Genomic DNA, 14,831 nt, shown 5'->3' on the forward strand with positions numbered 1-14,831 from the left:
GGATCATAGGAACCTTCATAAAATTCTGCCATGTATAGATTAGGACAGATATGAAAACTCCTAGGTTAAAAGCAAAACCAAAAGCAATGGATAATGGATGACAGAGAAGTTATACACCGTTGATGAATATCGCCTATACTCTAGTAGTATCATAGTCTTAATTATTGAATTAAATCCATGGCAAGTGTCCCTTTAAATATATTTTTTTGGTCAGAAGTGTCCCTTTAAATATATAAGTTGGTCCATTGTATAAAAGCATATTATATCAGAAAACTTTGCCTTAATCATTGTTGGGACCATCATTAAACATCTCTCATGTCCAATTATGTATTACCTTTTCTTGACCAATTCCTTCCTGTTCTTGAATGTTAGGCAGCACATATATATTATGTATATAGTCAAATATGAGTTGGTAGACTACAGAAAGTTACACTTGGTTTAAATGAAAAGCTCGATAATACTGAATTCTTATGTGTTTTTTGCAATTATAAGAAACCCATACGAAAAATGAGATTAGAGAGATTGCAATTACAGAGCAAATGAACTTTGAATATATTGGCATGAAATTAGTTAACATGTCATAATTGAACTTTATGTTGAAATCAAAGTTGCACACTCTGTATAAAGTTAGGAAAGCCTCATAACACCCAAAGACAATAAATAAATAAATAAATAAAAGCATCACAAAGTGCACTTTTCACAGAAGTTTATACTGTTTATACACATTGGTAAAACAAGCTAACATTGTTAAGAATTGAGACTTAAGTGGGTGTAGTAGGGAGTAAGGAATCTTTGTGTGCCTTTTTCTTATTGAAAGTTTAATTTCACTTGTTTCAAGGTACCACCTTTATGGCTTTATCCATACACATCTTTCTATCTACCCTCACACTCTCACAGTGGTATTCTTTAGAGGAAATATGAAGGAAACTTCAAAAGAGCCATGGAGGGAGAAAAAAGTTGGGACCAAGAACTTAAAATTGAAGCAAAAAAAGGAGCCACCAAAAGCCAAATAAATTACCAGCTGGGTAGGGACTAGGGACTAGGGAGAAGTTCAGTGCTTCCACTTTCAGAACTATCCACAAATTGCAATTTATTTACCACCTGCAGAATATATAAAAGGAAAAAACTGGTTTAGAGTTGAAGAATTTTTGTGCAAAGTAGGATTAGAACAGAGAGAGAGAGAGAGAGAGAGAGAGAGAGAGAGAGAGAGAGAGAGAGAGAGAGATTATTGTACATTTTTCATCTTCACACAAATATTTTCTGAAGTAAGAAAGAAATACAATGAGTAGTGCAACTCCTGCTATGATTCCAATCAATATTGCAAGTGTCTTCTCAAGCTCATCATCATTGTTGTTATCATCATCTAAAGCAAAAAAGAAACATCAGAAAAGATGTCACTTTATCTTTATGCAAAGCAAACAGAATAAATAAAGCAACAATCATAAACTCAATTATTATTATGCTAAGCTAATGGTTTGATCATCCAAGTTTTGACGTAATTAGGTAATGAACATTAATTATCAATGTGTGTTTACATTTCTGGCATACAAGTTTATGTATGAATTAATCTTGCATTGGTTCCAATTCAGAAAATAAAAAACAAGCCTAAACCAAAATGCATTGATTCCATTAAGTTGTCTTCCAATTAACAAAGCCTAACTAGACTATGCATGTGAGGATTAATTTTCTTTAATCTGCATTATTAATTGTAATAATTTTAGTCTAATGAGGCTTGTTTCTTCTCTCATGCATCATACTCAAGCAATTAGAACAAAAGGGTCACTTTTGGATATCACCACCTCCCATTAGCATTGGATTCTTTAATTCTCAATTCCTGATGAGACACAAATTCAAAGTGGGTCTCATTTGTCCCATTGACATGCAAATCTAAAACTATATACGAGCTTTTTAAAGAGCTTTCTTTGTTTGTTACACAAGAAAGTCCTATTACTTCAAAAATATATTCTCAAATACCAATTAGGTAAAAAGTAGGATGCTTGAGAAAGTCATACCCAATACAATTTAGAGTACCTTTCACCTTTTTCTTTTGTCTATACCAGTAAATTACAACATGGAAATATTCATAGTCATGCATTGAACTTGGAAATGAAATTAAGAACTTGTTCATGCAATGAGAGCCAAAGCGCTCAATTATTGGAGTATAAACTGCAAACAGTAATGCTACACTTACCACATTTTTTATACCACAATTTCATACCATCTTACATGGCATTCATACATTGGACACTAAAAATTAAAAAATAAAACCAAAAAAAGAAAAAGGAAATACCCTTCCAGTAAAGTAATGACACATCAGGTGGGATACAAATGTGGGAAAAAAAATGTGGGACAACTAGCATTATTGAAACTGCAAATCCGGCCACCAAAACTGAAAAACAAATGTACTTGAAAGTTGAATATTCCTAATCACCACCAAACACTCCATTATATTAGTACATCAAACCTACTACTCACTTATTAAAATAGGAGACGACTAGTTGAAGTCGATCTCTTAGTCTCTTACACACATGGCACACTTATACACAAAAAGGGCAGAAAATAAGAGAAATTAATTAATGTTAAACTTACCAAAATAGCCATGGGGTTCTTGGTAAAATACTTACTAATAATGTCATTTAAACGAAAGAGAATAAAATAACCAAAACCCAGAAATTACTAGAAACCAGCAATAATATCCGGGGTGGCGAAAGTACTGCTTACCCTCACCGGCGTGCGAGTGGTATCCACCTTCCGAGTAGCGCGCGTAGCACTTGGCCAAGAACATGTCGCCCCACGCGCTGGCCCCACAGCCTGCCCTGAGCTGTCCGATGGCGTCCGATAGGCAATCCTGGCACTCGCTCGGACTCAAATCCCCCGTACACTGCGCAACACCCTGGACATTCCCGGAGCCGCTGACCCTGTACGGCCTGTAGGTCCCATCCCCGGCCCCCAGATACGCCAGCACAGCATCGCGTCTGGTCAACGCGTCGGAGTTGTACCCAATCGATGGCCCACATTTCTTCACGACCAGGGTCTTGTCCTCGACGCCCAAGAAGGTGGCGTTATCGTACTTGACGAAGCAGCCCTCGAACTGCAACGCGCCGCCGCACGAGTCGAGGCAGAGGGTGCCGAGTTGACTCACGGAGCGGGCGACGCACTGGGCGCAGTCGTTGGTGGAGATGTCGCCGCGGCATTGGAAGAGGCCGTAGAGGGTGTCTTGGGAGTTGGAGCCGGAGATGGTGAAGTTGTTGTAGGTGGAGAACATGGCCGAGTTGACCAGGGAGGTGAGGAGCGAGTTCAGTTTGGACTCGTAAGGCGAGTTGGGGAGGAATTTGAGCTGGGAACAGCCGCCGTAGACAAACGTGTCGATTGCGGAGGATGATGGGGTTGTGAGGACGGAGAGAGTGAGAAGAAAAACCAATAAGAGAAAAGAAGAAGAAGCTGTCTGATGAGTTGAAGACATCATGTTAATTGGTAGCTAGAGAGAGAGAAAGACACAGAGAGAGAATATGAAGTATGATTGATATTGAATGGGTTGTTGAAGGGGTGGTATGGACTATGGAAGACGAATGAAGAATATTTAGAAAGGCATGATATGAAAGGGTGATGCAAACACTCTTTCTGTGTGTGGGTGTTGCTTTGAATGGAATTTACGTAAGGGACTTTGCATATGAATTATGAATTACGAATTATGATTGATGGGTTTGAACTTTGAAGAGTTAGCTAGCTAGGTGGTATGACTATGACTAATGACTGTGACTCAGTGACTCAGTGAGCTGAGCTAGTAGTACTAGCTGAATGGTTATGAACCATGTGGTATTACACTATTACATTAATCATTATGACCATTAAAGTTAAAGTTTCGTGTTAGTGAGGTTAATTAAAAAGTCAATTATGGTTGAGGGACTGGTTGCGGTTGACTCCATCCACATCTAAAATAGGTCTCCGGAACGACTTTACCTACTACTACTAGTCTACTACTGGGCAGCTATATCTATGGTCAATAGTGGAACTAGAAATTTTAGAAAGGGGACCAGCTATAATATTACTTAGGTTTAATTAATGTCTATTTTTTTTGCCTTTGGTACAATTATATTAACAATAATGCTAGTTGTCCCACATTTTTTTTTCCACATTTGTATCCTACATGATGTGTCATTACTTTACTGGAAGAGTATTTTATTTTTCTTTTTTAGGTTTTATTTTTTAATTTTTAGTGTCCAATGTATGAATGCCATGTAAGATGATATGAAATTGTGGTATATGTAAAATTATATTAATTATAATCTTCCTAGAAGTAAGATCTAAATAAAAGTTTACAATCAAACCATATTTTTAACAAAATTTAACATAAATAAATATTTATGAATAAAAAACATACAATAATACAACAACAACAACAAATTTGGGTGAGTTATATAAATTTGTGGGCTTATTTTGAGTTAAAGATAAAAAAATTGGGCTAAAACTGAATAAATTGGACTAAATAATTATTAATTGGATGAGCTATATATAAACTTTTGGGTTAAATATAAAAAGACTTTTTATCAACTTACCCACCTGAACTTTGTCCCGATTTTCACTTCATTACCCAATAAAATTTTTGACTCGATATGGCACCTTAATTTAAAAAAAATTTCAATGTCAGACCTCTGGTAACTTCCGTCCAATTTTTCGTCCATTTTAGGGGCTTTTCTGTCTTTTAGGTTTTTTTATGGCTTTTTATCACTTTACCCACTTGAATTTTGACCTATTTTTCACTTCACCACCTAATAAAAAAATTGACTCAATGTGACACCTGAATTTAAAAAGTTTTGCAATGTACAACCTCCGTCTGATTCTGTCAAAATTTCTGTTAAAAAATGGTCACATGTGTCGCATGTGACCTATTTTTAAAGGACATTTTGGTTTTTTTATGTCCAATTGTATTTAAAATATATGTGGACAAATGAGATAATGACATGTGTCATTTTCTAAACTTTTTATTTTTTAGCAACCCCACTTTACTTGGACCAATAAGAAGTTTACACATGTCTTTTTTACTTAAGAATTAATTTTTTTAAATACTCATTATTGTACATATTTCATATATATACATCCATTATTATTTTTGGAAGACAAAAAACAAAAAAAAACCACACCACCCTCACCCAACGCACCCACCCAGTCACGAAACCTCCATCATTTCCAGAGATCTTGCAACTTACACAAACTTCCTCCTCAACCCCACCTCCACTCCACCACCAAACCCAACAACTTAATCTCCAAAAAAATCTCTTCTTTCGTTCATAAGGCTTTAATTTTAACCCCCTTCATTTTCAAACCCCTCTCAGACCCTCTCTCCCATTTCTTCATCACCCCCAGATCTCCACATAAAACTAGTTTGTGTTGGGGTTGTTACTGTTTACTTGTGCATAAAAGAGAAAAGAGGAGGTGGATTTTCAGAAGAGAAAGAAAGAGAGAAAGATAAAGAGATGGAGAGAAGGGAAGGGGCTGGTCAGGAGGAAGGGAGGGGGAACAAGGTGGTTGGAGTGAGGGACCGTCAACAGTGGTGGAGGGAAGGGCGCTGGTGGATTGCTGCTGTATTTTTCTGGCAGAAAGGGGAGAAGAGAGAAAGAAAGAGGAGCTGTGGGGCTGCCATGGCAGATCTGGGAAGAAAAATGAGATGTTTGGTTTTAGAATTTTTTTTAATAAAATAAAATGATAAAAAAAAGTAAAAAAATTGTGTTTGAATGAGCGGTAAAAAAAAAGTGTACAATGATTATTGGATTAAAAAGTTTAGAAAATGACACATGTCATTATCTCATTTGTCCACATATATTTTAAATACAATTGGACATAAAAAGACCAAAATGTCCTTTAAAAATAAGTCACATGCGACACATGTGACCATTTTTTAACAGAAATTTTGACAGAATCAGACGAAGGTTGTACATCGCAAAACTTTTTAAATTCAGGTGTCACATTGAGTCAATTTTTTTATTAGGTACTGAAGTGAAAAATGAGTCAAAATTCAAGTGGATAAAGTGATAAAAAGGCATAAAAAAACCTAAAAAGACAGAAAAGCCCTTAAAATGGACGAAAAATTGGACAGAAGTTACAAGAGGTCTGACATTGAAATTTTTTAAAATTAAGGTGCCACATCGAGTCAAAAATTTTATTAGGTGGTGAAGTGAAAATCGGGCAAAATTCAGGTGGGTAAGTTGATAAAAATCCATATAAAAATGGTCCTTCAACTTTGATTAGTGTCTCAAAATGGTCTATGAACTTCAAAATGTGACAAATTTGCCCGCAAATTTTTCAAAATGTCTCAAGTCAGTACATATCTTAACTTTCATCCAATTAGTTAAGGGAAGTGATCATATGCATTGCACATAACCACTTTTATGAGGGTATTTATGTCTATTCAGACCCCTTTGACCAATCTCCCTCCACAATATTGGTATTTTTACACAAAAGTACTGCCCATATAGCCTGTAAGTAGTTCCACCCATGTCTATGGTCCTCACCAAAAAATAATTAAGAAACGACTTAATTGATTTGTGATACAATTGATTGGCTAAATGATTTTCTAGATGATGACATGCGCCCCCATCTTTTTTCTCTTAGTTTTTCTTTTTTTGTAATAGTTTATTTTAATAAATTTTAATAATTTTGAAAACGGATAAATAACTGTTAATATGTTGAATAGCAAAATAACCACTATCTACTCTAACCGTTAAGGCGTTAATTTAATAGTATTTTTCTGTCCATTATTAAAAGAGATACAAATACAAAATAACCTCTCTTTGTACGTTTATCATAACATAAAATTGTTAGTTAATGTTTGAAAGGTCCATGAAAGCATAATATATAAAGAATTAATTACTCTAGGGTACATGACAAGTATTTTATTTAACCTCTACTATACCTATTGTTCAAATTTAACAATAAGGTCACATTTGTAAGTTATGATATTAAAAAAATATGTTTTTTTTTTCTCTCTCTCTCTCTCTCGCGATCCACACTGCTCCACAACGAAGCTTCTTGCTCCTGCTTTCTCCCAACAAATGGCGACCACCGGTGTGCTCCCTACACCGGCGCCGACTCAACCCACCCTCCCCGCTACCAGCTGGCCACCACTTGCAGCAAATCGATGCGAGAAAGGGGAGTAATGTCGCCGGCTTCCTCTCTCTCTTTCTCTCTCTCTCTCTTTGTGCTTGATCGAAGCCTGCTCGAAGCCTTCTAATGGATCTGCTCCGAGCTTGATCGAAGCCTTCTAGATCTGCTTTGACCACTCCGACTTCTCCTCGATTGGGCATGAACACAGCTTATGGTACGTAGACTCCTACTTTGATTTTTTATCAGTAGAAGGTTCTTGATTCTGAAACTGCAATTTCTGGAACATTAGAAGTAAACTGAAACTGCAGTTTATTGGAGTTGTAGTTACTAACTGCAGTTTCTGAAACTGCAAATGAACTGAAACTGCAGTTTATTTGAGTTGCAAGCTTGCAGTTGTAGTGTAAGTGAAACTGCAGTTTCTGAAACTGCAAGTGAAACTGCAAAGTAAACTGAAACTGCAGTTTTTTTGGAGTTGCAGGCTTGCAATTGCAGAACGATGCTTGTGAGTGAAGATGAACAATTGTCGATTTGGTAAAGTTGAAGAAAGAGATCGATTTGGCAAAAAAAAAAAAAAAAGATCAGTTTTGAGCTTTTTGTGTAGCTGGTTTGGTTGTTATGCGTTTCTTTTGGAAGGTGTCCGCATGTTATATATTGGGGGGCTGGTAGATAGTGTCCGCAAGTTAATAAAAATAGATTGAGTAGTTTTGGTTAATATTTTGCTTTGTTAGTACCTTATAATTAATGGACTCATATATAAATGTAAAAACACATAATTACGTCGTAATGGGATAATACAGGTGAATGAACCCGTGACAAAAATTAGATTAGCTAGCCATGAAGGGATTCAATTGTTTGGTCACATTAATTAAAGTAACGTGCAAAAAAGAAATTAATTAAGGATGGGGAAAAGAACAAACATTTAACAAACCCTGGCTTAAATAATTTATTAATGTATAGGATATGAATATGAATCCATCTATATGAATATCTAACACGTCTCTATTATATGAGAACCTATAAAAATTAATATAAAAAATGAGTGCGATGACTCTGACTCTTCAATTTAAATTTTAAATTGTTGGTTATCTAATTGATACCTCAACGTCTCTCTCTCAGTCACAAGTCACAAACGAATATGACACTCCAATTAGGTCCGAACAAGATGTCATCATCTGCATTTAAAGAAAAAAATTCCTGGGATTTTTGGGATAAATTAACGAAATTGAACTATCTAGCTACTTCATTAAGAATTTAAGAGTGGAACCCAAAACCTTCTCCTCATAAGAATGACTGAATGAGAGGTAGCATCAACATGCTACTGGTGATTACTGTCCTGTATCTGTTTGTTACAATGATTGAATGAGAGGTGCCAATTTCTAATATGAAACACAAATGAAACCGATTGATTTCTATGTAATTTGGAGGTACAAGAACATTGGTCCCTTTCCCACGTAATTGACTGACTAAATTTAATCCTTAAAACACGTTAAAAAAATTAATGTAAGCTAGCTAGCTAGTCTACTTGTTGCTGGAGACCTAGACCTGTTCCTATCAAATGGAAATTTCGGAAAAAGAAAGTTATTGCAAGAGGGAAGGAAGGTCACCTTCAATAATTCACAATGGAACTTGCTTTCTTATACAACAAGTCATTGGGTTTTGTCTTAACTTTTCTAATTATTATTCTTTATGTGCTCACAATGAGACAATGGGCTTTTTGCCTCAACCATCTATCCGACCGAGCCATTGTCATCTTCCCCTGCAGATAAGATTTCCCACCACCACTGCTTAGCTAGGTTTCACCATATAACCCCAATCTTTCTCCAATCTCTGTCTGGACTCACATCGAGCTGGCCATGGCCAAACCTCATGTAGTCATGTGCTATGGTTATGGTCACAAACTTATTATGTTTAAAGTGGCTCCCTTCCTCTCAATTTAATTATACAATCTTCCATCACAATTCCCTATGTGGTTCTTATATGTTCACAAACAAATCCCGTGTATATTTCCATTCAAATCATAAAAGACCTGATTTTTCATTATATTTGAGGAAATCGAATCCCGTGTACATTGTCCTGTCTACCCTCACCACTTTGGGCTAATTTCAATGGCTGAATTTGTTATATGGATTTCAATTTCTTTAAGCCTAACTCTTCTTTAAGGCCCAAACAATTTCTTTTTAAGGTCTTGGACTGTAAAATTGAACCAAGATCGGATGGACCTAACTATCTTAGCCCAATATTTTTTAAAAGTCATGGACCAATGCCATACATAGTGGAATGGGCTGGATGGATCGGGCTTTCTATGTTAGTATAAATGTATTTTGCTCTGTATCCACCGGGCATTGCAGTGATGAATATATGTACAAACATCTGATGCCATACATGGCTTATATTTATAGTTTATTGCAAGACAATTGAAGAACAAAAGAATCAAATTAACATCTGTATATATGTATATACACACATCGCAAACAAGCACTTCCACTGTCACTAAACAATGTACACACACAACATATATATAAATATATACACACGTAACACACATATGTGTTCTGGTATTTAGATCATCCACACAGCAGGGCCAAATGGACCAGAGAATTCCACAGTATGCTTTTTCTTTTCAGACAACACTGCATCATGAAAAAAAAGAAAATATCCCAATGTAATTTATTTTTCTTTGTTTCACACAGTTCATCTACATGCATACAGGGAATTAATAGAGTTCAAATAATAAATCCATTAAATAATATCTTTTCAATAAGCTAGGAACAAATAGATTAATCCATTCCAGTATATATGGTTGAATGATTATTAGATTACTCTTTCTTTTTATCTGCTGATCTTTCCTTCTCCATATGTTCGAACAAGCCTCCATCATAAACAGCTCTAATTGTGTCTTTGTGCAATAAACCATGCTTGTCCTTGCAAAGAACATACAGGATCTTCCATTCTGTCCAGCTCGCAACCCTGCAATTAATAATACTCCATCACTTAGTTTCTTATTTTTATAGAAATAAAGATCTTCCAAACCTTAACATCAATTGAGAAGCCTACCATCCGCTATAGTCTTTGGGTTCCCTATTAGTTTTCAGCATTCCCATCAGTTCGTCGGATGTCAAAGCATTGGGATGTGTATGAGCATGCTTGGCGAAGATCTCTTCAAACTTTAAGGGAACAAACCTAAAAAATTATAATTGGAAAAAGTAAATTTGATGGGAACAAACCAAAAGAAGCTGAAATAGCCATACTCAAACCATAACTATGGGAGCCATTGAGTCATAACATTAAGTTGGTTTTAATTTAATGTAATTGGTTTTGACCTGAGAATCAGACAACATGTACCAGTTTTTTATAATTTCAAGTTAAAACCGCATGTTCATGATATAATAATATACCTTCCTTCACTGTCGTAGACACCAGAGTCGCTCCCGTGTTTGGCTTTATGGATGTTTTTAACTTCAATGGGGAAGAGCAGAGAAGGGAACTTTCCCTACACCACATAAAAACAGAACCCACATCATCAGTTCTACTCATCATGAAGTTGTATAATAGTAACAGCAGCAACAACAATAGTGCATGATCATTGATAATTGCAAAACGTGGGGAACAAAGCCAACAATATATAACACTATGAATGTGTCATATAATAAACAAACTAATGTAAAGAGTATTCTTAATAGTATTGCACATTTTACTAAATTTTATTTTTTATTTGAGAGAGGGGGATCGAACTTGAGTGCAGAATGGGCAATTCTACGGTCCTTCTAACTGAACTACTCATAAATCATAATGTAAAATATATAAAGATTACGAAATTTGCAATATTATGACATTTTATGGGGACATATTTGTAACTTTCCTAGCCCAAAGGTAGGTGGTTTAAGTAAAAAAAAAAAAAAAATCATAAATTTGGTAAACTCTATGAAGTAAATTTGTAAAACAATTTGTTTGGACTTTGAAATTCTTAAAGTTAAAGCAAAGGTGCTGTGTGGGCTCTGTTCAGATCTACATATTCGGCCATGCTCATCTAAAATATGTGGATGAGAGTGTTCACATGTGTGTAGAGGAGGAGAAATAGTCAAATATATCTATAGTAAGATTCACAGATCACCAAAAAACTTAAAAGGGTAATTCTGTTTTTTTCCTTTTAAATACCAGTCATTATATTTTCCTTACGAAAAAGAGAAAAATAAAACAGAAAATCATATGAGTGTGATGAAATTATGAATCACAATTTTTGGGGGATGTGTTTATCTTAAACAGTAGCATGTGGAGTAACAGAGTGGCATAGAGAGAGAGAGAGAGAGAGAGAGAGAGAGAGAGAGATACCGGGCGAGTCTTGCGACTGAGAGCCATGTTTATGAGAAAAGCACTGGCTGTGGACAAGAGGATGCCACACCCAATTGCACGAAAACCTGTTGTACAATTACAGATACAGATCTTAATTTAATTAGTGATCATATAATTACAAAGACTGAGAGTTTATTAATTCTCATTGCTTAAAAATGAGCATCATGATCGACATGTTCATAGGTCGTGATCATGATGATGGATGAAGAAAGAAATGAACTGAAACCTTGAAAAGTCTCCCAAGGGTAAACAATGCCATCGTGATTCCTGTCAAAGAATGCTACATGCCTCTGCAGAACATCCTGTTCATTGGGTACGAATATTTTCCCGCCAGCGTCTGCAATGAATCCATCACCATACATAAGATTTATAATCAACTTTAACCAATATCATCATTCATCAACATATAATATGTATATTTTTCACAAAATTAAGGTAAGGAAAGTTGAATTTCGAGCACATACACACCTTGTTGATTATTGTTTGTCGATATAGAAGATGAACCCATAACTTGGAAAGGCCTTCAATCAAACTCAGAGAGAGTTGGATGGGAAGGTTTAAAGGGGAAGAAGGTAATATGATGAATGAATTGACCAAGCTGAGTAAGGAGCGGAGTAACTTTAGAGACTTCTGGTTTTTTTTTTTTGTTTTTTTTTGTTTCCTAACTGACAAACTCACAGATATTTATAAAGGCCCAAAACTGTTATAAAGAAGCAGATTGGTATACTGTAGAAAGGCTGGCGGTGTGAATGACTGGGTGAGAGAATCATCAAATTGGAAAATAGCAAAGCAATGAGGTATGTATGTATGCATGTATATACACGTGTAAGTTATAACCCCAAGATGGGGAACTGTGTCTTCTACTCTTCTTCAATGGAGGGCTATCTTCAATTCTTCAATTCCCAACGCCACTTCAACATCTATTCTTTATTCGTATATTTATTGTGTAACCGCTTTTGAGGGCCGCCCATGAGGTTTTGGGCATGATTATAAGGCCAAATGGAACCCCTCCAGGCCTAATGAGTAATGATATAGAATTGGGGCATTGTCTCATTGGACATGAGTTTGGGGTCCTCTATTAACTTAAAAAATTACAAGTTCGAAAAGGCTACCTTCTTGGACTGCCCTCAAGTTGGTTGTATGAATAGCTTTTTGGTTTACTCGGTAAACAAATTAACTATTTTAATTCCATTGATCAATTTAATTTTATACAAAAAATGGAAAAATTCTATAATATGAAGTTATGAACACATTTTAATTAATAGATTTTGAATGGTTCATTTTTCCTATTAAGATATAAATTTGTAGCATAAAAGAATTGAATAAGTATTGGAATTTAAGAGGAATTGGCGTGTTCAGACCAAAAAAAAAAAGAGGAATTGGCGTGTGCAAATTATTATAGTGAACGTATTAATGGGTAATTAACAATCGATTATGAGTTGACGATATTTGTGAGCACATAGAACACGAGTACACGACACGAGTACAATAAAATGAATTAATGGATATTTTATTATTTGTTTTGCCTTTGCTTTACAGGAAGGGGAACAACAAACAACAAAAGCATTAAAGCAATGTTCCGTAGTGGACACTCGACACGCATTCTTTCTTTTCTTTTCTTTTCTTTTTCTTTTTCTTTTTCTTTTTCTTTTCTTTTTCTGGTAAATTCTAATACGCCACTTCCCAGGTGTGAACGCTAATCCCAGGTTGTGCACACGCACCCAACGCGCCACACATGATGTACAATTTGTGCTGTTTCCGTGGGACCCACTGGCCATCCATCACCTTCTAAGCTTGTACGCTTCTCCTTTCGTCAACACTGAACACCTGTTTACTTACTTAATTAATCTTTTTGTTTCCATTATTCACTTAATTAATTTAATTAGCTTGCTTAGTGGCACACAGCTGGGCAGCGGTGGATTTATCGTCCAAAAAATGCGTAAGAATCTTCATATGTTCACGAGTTTATGTTCCAACAGGCAATCTGGAGAGACTCTTCATTGGACATATTTTAATGGGACATTTCTCATAATAAGGTGGGTTTTACAATATTGTGATAATGTGTGCTCCATTGGGACATGCCCGTGAAAGATTTAACCGACAACTTAGCATACCAATCGATTACAGTCTCGCATAGAGTGTTTATGAAAAGACGTATCATCGAAGTATTTAAATTTATCATTAAAAAATTTATCCACTTAATTAATTTTAATCATGAAAACAAAAATAACAACTTAGGGTTCTCACCACCAAAAAAATAAAATAAAAGTCTTGTCATCAAGAGTTTATTTATATGTATATAGCAACAGTAATGTTCACACTCACTATAGAGTGGGGACTTTTCTCACTCCCTTAATCACTAAACAATAAATTTCTTAAATTGAATGATGAGGACTATAGGTAGACATATAAGTAAAGAAATGGGTTGAATCAGGACATCTCATTTTTTGATAAACCGAATGTCATGAACAAAATATCTACATTAGATAGGACTAAGCTCGATCAATAATTTATATGAGTGGATAGAGAATGCCATCTAATCGACTAGTTTATACTTTATAGAGTTTCAATGCCGTTACCTAATAATTGCGTGAATATGACTTGTGTAATTTATGACATGCCATACTATTACTATACATGCCTTTCCAGTCTGAAAGTTTTGCCGTTTCGTTATTTTTCTTTGTGATGCGACTTTCTGTCCTCTTTCCATTTTTCAAATGTCTTTGAGTGCTGTTAGGTAATTTCCTTTTTCAGACTTTGGTTGCTTAAACACCGAAAAGTGAATACAATTAAATCACATATCCCCATTCCATTATTGTTGTAGAGGCTAGAACGCTAATCAAAATTACCGACTAGCTATTGATTCTTTAATAATATTTCTTTTTAAGTTATTGATTCTTTAATAATATTTCTTTTTACGTTATTAATAATTGTAGAGCCTAGGATGCTAATCCGAATTTTCTTTCTTTGAAGTCAAAGAAAAAATCTCAAGACCTTTATAAGACATTCTTAGAAGTATGATGATTTCTATTGAGTGCTGTTATATGCACAATTTTTTTTCTCTTATTACACACTCCTCTCTATCAATTTAAAAAATTACAAGTTTATTCTAATTTTAAATTACTATAAAGGACAAATATTATTAAAAACAAAAAAATAAAACACAACAAACCACCCTTGCCTTCTGCCACCCTGTTGCTGCTCTTGTTGTTGTTGGTTGACACACTTCTCCTCTCTCTCTCTCTCTCTCTCTCTCTCTCTCTCTCTCTCTCTCTTTCTCTTCTGCACCTCTTTTGTTGGACGGGAAAGGAAGCCGGCAAGGAGGGTACGAAAGAGAGATGAAGAGAAAGAGAAAGAGAAGGGACGGGAAAGATAGAGAG

At 35.4% G+C, this 14,831-nt stretch overlaps 2 protein-coding genes across 3 annotated transcripts; both read right to left on the minus strand.

Annotated features, from left to right (window-relative positions):
• Window positions 1–650: 650 nt before the first annotated feature.
• Window positions 651–3,726, minus strand: PDLP6 (plasmodesmata-located protein 6). Its single transcript, XM_086232327.1, has 3 exons — window positions 2,722–3,726; window positions 1,235–1,363; window positions 651–1,101 (listed from the first exon to the last, which is right to left on the minus strand). The coding sequence occupies exons 1-3, from the start codon at window positions 3,464–3,466 to the stop codon at window positions 1,091–1,093; spliced, it is 885 nt and encodes a 294-aa protein (XP_086088453.1). The 5' UTR covers window positions 3,467–3,726; the 3' UTR covers window positions 651–1,090.
• A 5,733-nt stretch (window positions 3,727–9,459) lies between these two features.
• On the minus strand, window positions 9,460–12,291 carry LOC147295636 (putative peroxygenase 4). Of its 2 annotated transcripts, XM_086231864.1 has the most exons (7): window positions 11,920–12,291; window positions 11,678–11,788; window positions 11,431–11,516; window positions 10,497–10,591; window positions 10,156–10,281; window positions 9,922–10,068; window positions 9,460–9,731 (listed from the first exon to the last, which is right to left on the minus strand). In XM_086231864.1, the coding sequence occupies exons 1-7, from the start codon at window positions 11,957–11,959 to the stop codon at window positions 9,722–9,724; spliced, it is 615 nt and encodes a 204-aa protein (XP_086087990.1). In that variant the 5' UTR covers window positions 11,960–12,291; the 3' UTR covers window positions 9,460–9,721. The 2 variants fall into 2 exon arrangements, with proteins under 2 accessions (XP_086087990.1, XP_086087991.1); XM_086231865.1 differs by having other exon boundaries at window positions 9,460–10,068; window positions 11,920–12,284.
• Between the last annotated feature and the right edge of the window lie 2,540 nt (window positions 12,292–14,831).

Source organism: Dryas octopetala, chromosome 2 (assembly GCF_963921425.1).
Source record: "Dryas octopetala chromosome 2, drDryOcto1.1, whole genome shotgun sequence".
Taxonomy (NCBI): Eukaryota; Viridiplantae; Streptophyta; class Magnoliopsida; order Rosales; family Rosaceae; genus Dryas; species Dryas octopetala.